This window comes from Merops nubicus, unplaced genomic scaffold (assembly GCF_000691845.1).
Source record: "Merops nubicus isolate BGI_N331 unplaced genomic scaffold, ASM69184v1 scaffold22465, whole genome shotgun sequence".
NCBI classification, from domain to species: domain Eukaryota; kingdom Metazoa; phylum Chordata; class Aves; order Coraciiformes; family Meropidae; genus Merops; species Merops nubicus.
This window is the reverse complement of record NW_008609251.1, coordinates 1-10988: the sequence shown is the minus strand read 5'-3', so window position 1 is coordinate 10988 and position 10988 is coordinate 1. Positions and strand designations below refer to the sequence as shown.

Below are 10988 nucleotides of genomic sequence, written 5' to 3'. Positions count from 1 at the left end.
CAGGAACCAGAACTGCACTAGCAGGGGAGACTGCAGGTCAGGAGGAAAGGAGCATTGGCAGGGCTGAGCTGAGCAAAGAGGCTGCTGGCTCAGCATCTGCCTGCACTTAGCTTGTCCTTTGACTTCCACTAGAGCCAGAATGTTACTACTATCCAAAAGCCCCTAATACCTTACCCGGTGGGAGGCAGTTCTGCAGGAGACCTGTCTGTGGTCTCACAGGCAGCCCAAAGCTGGTGGGTCTGGAAGTAGTTACTCTGCACATTTGATGCAAAGAGCAGAAAAGCAGCAACCCAGGAATCAAATATTGCTTTAGGGCCAGGCAAGGTCAATGCATTGCACAGAAAGGCAGAGCCAGGAGCGCAGCTCCTATGCCAGGATGAGGATGCATTAAGGAGTAGGAGGGTGAGCCTCAGGAGGGATTGGGAAAACTCGTACAGAGATTTTTCTGCTCACTGCTTATTTAAATGCAGGTGCCAGGGAATGAACTTCTGTCCTCATTCACTTGCAAAGCACCAGCAGTACTGCAGGATTTTACCACTCCAACCTCAAAGCTTTATGGGTGTTCATGAGAACTGAGGAAGAAGAATATGGTGCTTCCAGAGAAGAGAGGAGCAGAGATGGATGAGACAGCCCTGATTCTGGGATAAAATAATTAACACCAATGTTTTCTGATACCCTAACTCAGGAAGAAAAGTTCCAAGTCTGAGAACAGCTCTGGTTCTGAGGCTGCAGACAGAAAGCAGGAAGCAACCCAGAGAAGGCCTGTTACAAGCAGCCCATACCTTATCCACCAGGTCCTTCTCTGGGACTTCAATGGTGTCTTGCTGGGCCCCATAGCGGTTTCTCTGGTACATCACCTGCTCCGCGACCAGCTGCTTCAGGATGAACAGCAGCAGCTCGTTGTTGTCTCGCTTGAACGAGAGGTAGCGGGAGAACGTCTGGGAGGGAGGGTGGGACGAGACAAGAGGGTCAGGAGCCAAGTGACACGCTGTGGTCTCCTGTGCCCCACGCCAGCCAACTCCCTCCTCCCACAGAGCCCAAGGGGAACCACACGACAGTGCTGTCAACTGTGCCCTTAGTGTCTCTTAAGGGACTTTGGCCTCTCCAAGCTGCCACCTGCACATGCAGTTAAAACAGAGCCACGACACTCCTCTGCCGGCTGCTCTTACAGCCATGCAAAATTTCTGGAGTAGCCTCATCACCAGCCCTGGAGGGTCTCGGGGGCTGGCAGAGCACTGCTGTGGAGGTGTGCTGCCCATGGGGGTAGCAGCTGGGAGAAGCCTGGCCCTGGGGAAGGGGTAGAGCTTCCCGTAACCCTGACTGCCCCGTGCCTCCCCAGCAGACACTCACACTTGGCTGGCTGTTTGCAGCCAAAGAGAGGCTATGAGTTGTCCAGACAGAGAGGGCAGACACTTGGAGTGGATAAATGCCAGGCTGTGGCCAGCCAAGAGCTGTTCAGAGCCAGCCCCTGACACTCAGAGAAAAGGGCAGACTGTGCACTAAACCACAGTGAGTGCTGCCCCTGTGGTTAATTGTCCCCTGAGGAGCCCCAGAAAAAACTAGTGAAGAAACTAACTGCCTGCTTGGGCTTGATCACCTGGCAGCAGCAGCAGTGGGAGTTCTGTGCCAAAATAGCAGGGAAGGTGTCAAAAAAGAAGAGAGACGCGGCAGCGTCTTCTATAGAGGCTCGGGGCACACCTCCTCCTCAGCCCCAACAAAAACACTGCGCCTCCACAGAGCCACGACGGGCAGTCACATGGCAGTGCCTTCACACTTCCAGCACTCCACGTACGTGAGCTCGGCACCTGCCTCAGGATGGACCCCTGCAGAGCCTGGAAGTCTCCTCCTGCAGAACTAAGTTTAACTTAGTTAACTTCGTTCTTAGTTAACTAGTTCTAGCAGTGCAAAGGGGCTGCAGTGAAACCCTCGGGGCCTGGGGTGCAGCTGCAGCCCTTGGCTGGGCCGGCGCCCACCTTGCGCATGCTCCGCATGACGCTGAACTTCTGCGTGTCGATGAAGCTCTCCAGCATCACCCGGATGGCCATGTTGACGTCGTCCTCCACCACGTAGTCCCGCAGGTGCATGCGGGCGTGCGCCTCGGCCATCCGGATCATGGACTCGATGTGCCGCACCGTGATGGGGATGCTGCCGGTTGCCTGCGCGGGGAGAGGAGGACGAAACATGGGGCGAGGCAGGTGGCTTCCAGCCCAGGACCTAACTCACACTGTAGGGAGCTGCTCCTGGACCTTTAAGGACTCTCAGGCTAAGGCGGCTCTGCCACCTGCTGGCATGATCTACAGAGCGGTACAGCCTCCCCCGTTCAACATCTGAACTCGGCAGGGTGTGAGGGGATGCTACGAGGGGTCCCTCTTTGCCATTATTCAGTGCCTTTCAGGAACAGCAATCTCCTTTCATCCAGCAACTTTTAGGAGGAGTTAAGGAAATAAAAAGCCAGAAAAATATGTAGTTTCTCCAAGCTCCAAAAACCTCCCTCTGACCCCAGTGAATTCCTGTTCCACTTGGAGATCATGACATGAGCCTGAAAGATCCCCCAGACAAAAAAGAAGAGCCCCTCTATGCAGACCAGCTCCCTGCAATGTACCATGAGCGTATGGATCTAAGTGAACACAAGCATCTCCTGTGAGCCTGCCAGGCTGGGTGACAATAAGAGGACTTTGCCATGGCAGGCACTAGTACATGTGTCCAGTCCATCAATCCACAAATCACCAACAGGCAAGACTCTGCATTTAGATGACAAATCATCTGTTCGGCAGACACTGCAGAATCTGCCCGTCTCTCACAAAACAGTAGCACAGACTTTGTGAAGGGAATGGCAAAAATGTGTCAATATATGCTGGAGCAGTCCCAGGCTGACTTGCAGCCTCAGTACACACTTCTTTCGCCCCTCGCCTCAATATTCTCACCATAGACTCTTTTCTGAGGTCACTGTACATCCGGGCCACCTTGTCCTGGTCCATCTGGTTGAGTTTGGGGTGGACCTTCTCTTTGGCATAGATGATGTATTTCCTCAGGATCTCCTGGGGAATGGGTTCAACCCCATATGTGTTGGGAAGAATGACCTCATTGGCATCTCCATTCACTGCCTCCTTGCTGCTTGGGTGGTGCTTGATGTGGCTGCCAACAACGAACCGGGCAAGCATTTCATCCTACAAGAGAGCAGTGGACTGACACTGAAAACACTCCCTGGATAGCAAAACTCAACGAACAACTGCAGCCGAGCATCCCAAAAGCAACATTATGAGCTCAGATTGTACCTGCACAGGGTCCACTGTGTCTCTCACCACACACAGGATATCAAATCGAGAGATGATGGGCTCTGTCAGGTCTACGTTCTCCGAGAAAGTTAACGACGGGTCATATCGCCCACCTAGATCATTGAGAAGAATCTCCAAGTCAGGCACAGGCTCCAGGGCTGAAGCTTTGAAGCAAGCAGAGACCTTCTGCACAGAAAGAATTTACTGCTTGCTTGATCTGGAGAAACCAAGGCTTCAGGAGGGGGAGTTGTGCCACAGTTCTCATAACAGCAGGACTTGCGCTGGAGGCCGGAGATGGTTCTGTGTTCTCCCAGCACTTACCTATGGGGTTAGCAGCAGCAATAACAGTGCAGCGGGCTTGCAAGGACGTGACAATGCCTGCCTTGGAGATGGAAATGCTTTGCTGCTCCATGGCTTCGTGGATGCTGGTTCTATCCTGATCATTCATCTACAAGAAAGCAAGAACTACTTAAACCGAACCTATGTCTATATTCATCGCCCAACACACGAAGGGGAATCGGCTCCTGATGCTCTCAGAAAGTAGCAACTGCACTAGGGACCAGTAAGGGCCTAAGCAAACTACAGGAGTCTCAGTCAGCTGGGGGACCACACCACGAGTAATAGTGTTTCCTCTTGGCAGAGGTTACAACCAGTCCCTCCACAACTAACCCTTCTCACAGAGGTTTGGGTCACCTCACCTTGTCAAATTCATCGATCAGGCAGACACCTCTGTCAGCCAGCACGAGTGCTCCTGCCTCCAAAGTCCACTCTTTGCTGACTGGGTGCCTCTGGACGTAGGCTGTGAGGCCCACAGCAGAAGCACCCTGGCCAGTGGTGAAGATTGCTCTGCTAGATGCCTTCTCTATGTATTTCAGAAACTGGGATTTCGCGGTACCGGGGTCTCCACACAGAAGCACGTTGATGTCACCACGGACTTTGTGTTTGCCACCTGGAAGAGTAATGGAAGAGACACGTTGGCAGCTGAGTGCATGGCTTGACAGCAGCCCTGCCCAACACACCACAAAGCTGAAGGGAAGGCAAAGAGTAGGCAGGAAAACCACTTTACAGGGTAGCGGAGGGACAAAAGTCAGCTTTGGAGGCAGTCACATGTATAAAATAGCATTCTTAACCTTGCTGGACACATCCTTCTAAGAAGAACGTAACAAATCAGGACACCAAAAGGTGAAACTGCTGAAGGGGCATCAGACATGACCTCCTAGAAGAGGGCAGATAAAAACTTGCCCAGGTGTACAGCAGGAACTGTTTTCAGTCTTAGTGTTTCTACTGTCACACCAGTGTGATAAAAGCAGCCAATTCCATCACAGACAGCCCTCAGTCATGCATCTGTCACAAAGACACACAGACAACTCTTAACTGCTCTCACTGCAGCACCACAGACAAACCCAGATCCATTTGCTTTCAGCTGAGTGAAGTAACCCCAACTGACACCCACCTGGGTTTTTGGGCTCTCCACCGAAGAGAGCTAAAGCCAGGCCCCTCTTGATATCTTCATGCCCATAAATAGATGGGGCAATGCTGGCAAAAATCTGAAAGGAGAACCAGAGAAGTTGTTCAGGGAATACCACTTCCCAATCCAGGTAGAATTTGGCATGAAAATCAGCAAGGGGTCATATCTACGGCTAAGTTTACAATACTGCTGTCTTTGAAGAGTCTTTCATCATCCATGGTGACAGGGCTTCTTCAAAGGTTTCAAACTACCTACCCCGAGCCCCCTGAAGGTGCTTTGCAGCAATGGTGCTGTTGGGGCACAGCAGATTGTTTAGTCTGGCACAGGAAGCTGCCGTTGCTGCCTCCACACTCCCGCTGTGCACAAGGCGGTGGCTGTTATCAGCTCTTGCAAAGCTGGAGACCTTGAGACTTACTCACTGTGAATGGTAGTAGTTGGAAGGGCTACACTGCACACGAATTGTCATAGTGATCAAATATTATGAACAACTGTCTTACTCTCTCAAGAACAGTCTGACTAACAATAATAATCTGAGAGACCATTCACATTAAAACAGTCCTGGCTCAGCCAAAGCTGCTCCATCAGCTGGCAAGAGCATTCAATATAAAAACAGCATGACCAAGGCAAGAGAGTGAAATGCCCCTACTACAGAGCTGAAACCTGACCCAAGTGAGGTTGAACACGCACCAATCCAAGAGCTTTGTTCTTTTGAGTACTGGATTCAGGTCTTAGCATGCAGAGAGAAGTAAAGCTAAGATCTCTACCATAGCTTAAGCTAAGTAATATCATCACCTTAAAGGGACTGGAGGCCCCTCAGAACATTTCCCTAACTTTTCTTTCAAGATATGGGAAAACACTGCTCAAATAAAAGCAGTGTCCGAGTGTCTCTCACCCGTCTTCCAGCCCTGTTGTGATGTGGAAGACTCAGAGAATGAAGGGGAGAAACAGAGAATCTGACCCCAAGAAGTACGAGGCATGTTTCTTACTTATTTCCCTCCTACAACTCAGTCTCATCAACAGCTGTCTAAGGCCTACCACTCAGAGGGAACTGGGATTTCTGAAAGTTTCTGTAACCACTGCTCAGCCAGCTGACACCTTTCATCACTTTTTGATCCAGTTGCCAGGTGACAACAACCTACCAACAGGAAAAAAAATGGAAGTCTGAGGCCGACCCACCTTCTCCCCAATTTGCTCATCCTTAGACAGACCCACAATCACTTTCACATCTTCATCAGTCAGTTCTCCAACAGCCAGCTTGTTGTCCTTCTTGGCAATGTGGTTGGCCAGGATCACGGTCGCGAACACGGGGAACCCGTTAGCAGTGTTCAAGGAGCCATCATAGTTGTTGTGGTAGATCCCTGTCAGCTCCTGGGAACCAGGAGATGCTATGTCAGTGCCTGTACAGTGCAAAACAGCCCCCTCTCCATTTTAAGATACCCATCTCAGAAGTAGCTGTCTAAATGCAGCCGAGGACAAACCCTCCCCACGTCTCCATAGGATGTTCCCACCATGTCACTGTCAGAGCTTAAAAATGCTCTGTGCTCACCCCGTATTTGAGTTCCAAGAGTGTACTCACAATCTCATCCCCTGGCTTGCAGCTGTCAACCAGATCAGCGAGGAGGATGGCATCCTTGGAGCGGGGCAGCCTGCCAGCAGCCACCTTCCCAGGGCTCTCCTGGATTTTGATGCGCTGATAGTTCTGATAGACCGTCTGCAACAACAAAACACAAGTTACCCAACAAGCCTGACGGGCGTCACCGTGGTAGATGTTTTGGATGCTTTTCAAAGGCACCTCATCAGAGAAGGTCCATTCAAAGATTTACTATGCTCTGGTTAAAGAAAATATGGATATGGGAGGATGGAGGTTGTGAGGAGCAATTCCGGGCTGTGATAGACAACAATGGGGAAGGAAAGTAATTTGCCACATCTCACCACTGTGTTTTCACCTCCACAGTGTTTTTTCACCCAAATACTGGACCAGATCCAGAGAGAAGAATGCTCTAGTTGTGATGGTTAAAGATATCATAGCAAAGAATGAAAGTCAAGCACTCCATATCAATGATTTTGCTACTGCCCTCCAGTTTCCTCAGCTGGCAGACCAGGAAATACAGACCTAACTTGGGAAGGAGGAGAGCTGGACAGTCTGTGTCTGCATTTCTACAATACAGACAGCTAACTGTGTACCACAGAGCTAACTGTGGCAAAAGATTCAGCCCAAACATGTACCATGAGGCAGTAAATTACCTCTGGCTGCTAAATTAAGCAAATTCAGGTCAAGAGCTTAAAATAGACAAGATTTATCTTCACACATCCCTGGATATCGCAGCAGACCCCTCTCCTGGCACCAAGCTTGTTCAAGGGGTGGGAGCCAAGGCCAGGCTGGGAAGAACAGGCAGTGTAGCAGCACGGGCAGGGTGAGCAGACAGCCCCATCCTGGCAAGCACATCTCTCACCTCTTCCATGTTGATTTCAAAGGGGCCAAGAGACTGACACTCTGGACAGGAACCGGGTTTCACCTCCTGGTTCTGGGACTGGAAAAAGGGTCCTAGGATGAAGCTGCACTTGCTGCAGTTGTATTTGACCATGCTGAGCTGAGGGAGGACTCCAGTGCAACTTGTCACCACTCCACTGGTCCGGATCAACTGATTCAAGTGCAGTTGCCTGGGGAAAGAGAGAGATGCTGGATGCCTGCAGGGCACACAAGGCAGAACACCCTGCAGAAATATCCTTCCTACACGGTACAACTCCCTAAGGCCTGGTAAGAAACAGTAATCAGTAGGAGTTTTCTTGCAGGGTTTGTGCTTTACCTCTGGGGACACTGGAAGTTCATCTTTAATATGACTTTTTTTTTTTTTTTTCCTGTAATAAGCTCAGTCATCCTGTTGGGACTTATCCAGAGCTTTAGCTTGCAGACTGCTCCTGAGCACCCCACAGCCTGCTGCAGGCACTCCTGCTGCTTACCTGAGTGACCGCAACTCCTCCACCAGAGGGAGGTGGGAGATACGGACATGGATCTCCTGAGCAATACGATTGTATTTGGGGTACATGGCCAACACCACTTCCTTGGCTGCTTCATCAAAGATCTTCAGCATTTCTGCTGGGGCCTCAGGCAGAAAGTAGGCAAGGACGTGTTCCTGGGCTGCCAGATCCTCATAGTTCACCACCAGACTCTCTCTGTTCTCTTAAGGAAAAGATGGGAAGAATTGTATTTGTAGCCTGCTCAGTCCTCAAGGAATCTGCAGAAGATAGCCAGAGCAGACAAGCCTGTATCCTGCAGGCTCCAGTTTGTAAATGTCTGACCCTTCTCTGAAAAATGTTTAGAGGTCAACTGTATGAAAATGAGTGGAAAACTCCTTTTAGTTTATTTCTCTGACAAATTCTTTATCAGTATTGTGATTGTTCCTCTCCAGTTCAGCACAGATACTTGCCAGCCTCAGCGTTCAAGAGACTCAAAAGCCTGAGTCCAACACACAACTCTCCCACAGACTTCCAAGGAACAGAAATTAACAGCACAGACAACTATGCCGGAAGGGCTGACAAAAACCTTCTGCATCTTACGTCCCTGCAAAGGGCCAAGACAAATGCCTTTTAGTTCCTGGCTGTGTAACACTGACCCGGATCCACTGCTCAAGCTTCTGGAGCTTCTGCCTCAATATATAAAGAAGAAATATGAACAATTTCAGTTACATGAGCTGTTCCTAGAGGTGACAATTTCTGCTTTTAACGTTTATCAAGGCCAGCCTTAACGATTGCTTCCTCTGGCAGTGCCTAGGCAGAATACCAGGCCACAACACTGACATGGTTTTCAAAGTCACAAGGTCTGTTTGTGTCCCCTTGCTGTATTATCCAGTATCCAGGGTGAGAAAGTAACTGGCATAGACAGCAAGCAATTGTCTCTTTCGGGTCGCAAGCCTGCAGACCACTGTCTGCTGCCCCACATAGTCTTTTTGATGCATGTCTACGATATGAATATTAATGAGTAGCAGACGCCAGGGGCCTTCTAATTAGTCAAGCAGAATCAAAGAGGACAGTAGACATGTTTCCATTATTCATTTATCTCCAGCAGCATCTGAGTTTCTTAAAGTGCTGACTCAATGTCTATGACAGACAGGGCAGGCAGAAAAAAAATCCACCTATGGATTGGATCCCTATAAAACACCGTGATCCTCATAAAGAGGAGAGAGAGCCTCTAACCCCCAGCCCTACCTTTGCACATGTCGCTGATCCTCTCCTTGAAGACATTGTGCCCATGGTCATCCACGTGGGTCTTCAAGAAGTTCTTGAAGCGGTGGTAGATCTCAAGCCGGGGAGCTGCCATGGAAACCCACTCCCTCACTGAATGCCCTTTCATGTCTTCCAGATTCTCAATGCTCTCAATCATATCTTCTTCCTCCTCCTCCATGCCGTCGGCAGCCCGCTCTGCCAGCCGCCTCTTCCGTGAAGGACGGTCTTCATCTTCATCGTCACTATCTAAGGGTTGGGAAGAAAAGTCGTTAGAGAGTTGGGATTCCCATTCCCACTCCTTGCATTAGTCATGGTTGGATTGCACAGGCTGTGGAAGTAAAGTTGTCAGAGTCTGGGATACAAATCAAGAACCACACCAGGCCCAGCCTAAATCCAGCTCTAGCCTGGCTCCTACGTCTTCCACAATATAGCTAAAGACTTTCTGGGTGTGAATAAGAAGATTTTTATGCAACAGCTCACAGTCAGGTCCATTAATGCACAGAGGGAACAAGACCAAGGAATGGGCTTCCAAGCGCATCAAAGGCCCTCCCATCCAGCCCACAAAAGTCCCTGTAGGAACACCAACAAACTCCACAGCATATGCTCGGCATAATTACAATCTCTTGATACAGGCCCAGCATTCTGACTTTGTTTCAGGAGCAAACACATAAGAGAACACACAAAATGAGCCCCTAGGAAGCCCAAATCAAAGGGATCATGCACTGGAAAGACCAGCCAAGTCCACAGTCAGATATTTCACCAAGACCCCAAATATGCTGCAACTCCAGGGGCCTCTGTGCTACCCTGATGGCAAGTCAATATCCCTTGCAAGGGCCAGCTTACAGTCAGCCCACTTATTACAGCTGATCTGCACCTACCATAGAGCAGCCCCCTCCTCATGCGGCCCATGCCCTGCTCCAGCTCGCGGTCGCGCTGCCTCATCACTCGCTCTGCAGCTTCCCTCTGGCTGGCGGTCAGCTCCTCCACGTCCTCATCGTCCAAGGCCAGGCCCTCTGCCTCATAGACGTCCAGCTCGGGGATGGGGCGGTAGTCCCTAGCACACACACGGACTGCATCAGGCCAGGCTCCACAGCCTTTCTCCGGCCCTTCTCTGGGGGCTGCTGGGTAGGTGTCAGGACACTTGCTCTGCAGCAAGACGGAACATGCTGAGCAGGAAGGCACCTCACAACAGAAGGTGCCCTGCAGTACAAAGGGCTCCAGCACCGTGGTTATGAATGCCAGCATTCAAGCCTTTGTGCTGTGAAGTGCATCAGCTTGCCGGCAGGCCTGGCTGAGGGATAAAACGTTAAATGTTATGCCTGCAGGAGTAAGGAGCTGGGCTGGATGCACATCATGCACCCAAGGAGATCCTGGTTTACCCACACAGGATCATGATGGCACTTTGCTCTCAGCTTGCAATTTGCTCAGTTTTTCCAGGACTCAAACAACACCATGCCCTGCCCTTTCTCCACCATCCAGCTGCTGTTCAGCCGCCTGACCCCAGCTACCAGCACAGCAGAGGGACCCCACCGTGCCTGAGAACCCCTCGCCATGTCGCTGGCTGCACTGACGTCCCATTAGCGAAATCCCCAGATACAACCCCACCGAGAAGCTGGCTCCTACTGGCTTCCTTACCTTTCCATCCCTTCCCCAATGAGCTCTTCGCCTTCCTCCTCCTCTTCGGGAAGCCCCTCTGTCCCCAGGAGCCCTTCGGACTCATCCTCGAAGGGGGGCAGGTCCCGGCCGGGGCTGGAGGTGAAGGGATCGCCCCGGCGGGAGCTGCGAACCGGGCTGGTGACCGCCGCCTGCGACTCGGAGGAGTCCTGCAAGGACAGGAGGGAGAGGGAGGGGGTGAGGGGGGCACCCCGGGGCACCCTCCTCCGGGCCGCGGGGGGAGAGCAGAGCCAGTGCTGCCCAAAGCCCCCCGCAACGGCAGCGGCGGTCAGAGTGGGTCAAGGATGACGGAGGAGTTCTGTCCGGATGGGGGAAAGATTAAAGTGATAGCTCCTGCTTGCAGACGA

The 10988-nt window shown here is 51.2% G+C and overlaps 1 protein-coding gene across 1 annotated transcript in view; it reads right to left on the bottom strand.

The window, feature by feature from the left end:
- Positions 1-10790, bottom strand: part of MCM2 (minichromosome maintenance complex component 2) — a gene marked incomplete at its 5' end in the record, with an annotated part of 11990 nt that extends 1200 nt beyond the window's left edge. The window contains 14 exons of the mRNA XM_008940546.1: positions 783-938; positions 1974-2156; positions 2925-3167; positions 3276-3388; positions 3597-3723; positions 3974-4224; positions 4729-4822; positions 5920-6111; positions 6320-6454; positions 7197-7404; positions 7705-7924; positions 8950-9213; positions 9846-10021; positions 10603-10790. Coding sequence (XP_008938794.1) covers positions 783-938; positions 1974-2156; positions 2925-3167; positions 3276-3388; positions 3597-3723; positions 3974-4224; positions 4729-4822; positions 5920-6111; positions 6320-6454; positions 7197-7404; positions 7705-7924; positions 8950-9213; positions 9846-10021; positions 10603-10790 — 2550 coding nt within the window. The remainder of the gene's footprint in view (positions 1-782; positions 939-1973; positions 2157-2924; positions 3168-3275; positions 3389-3596; positions 3724-3973; positions 4225-4728; positions 4823-5919; positions 6112-6319; positions 6455-7196; positions 7405-7704; positions 7925-8949; positions 9214-9845; positions 10022-10602) is intronic.
- Positions 10791-10988: the final 198 nt, after the last annotated feature.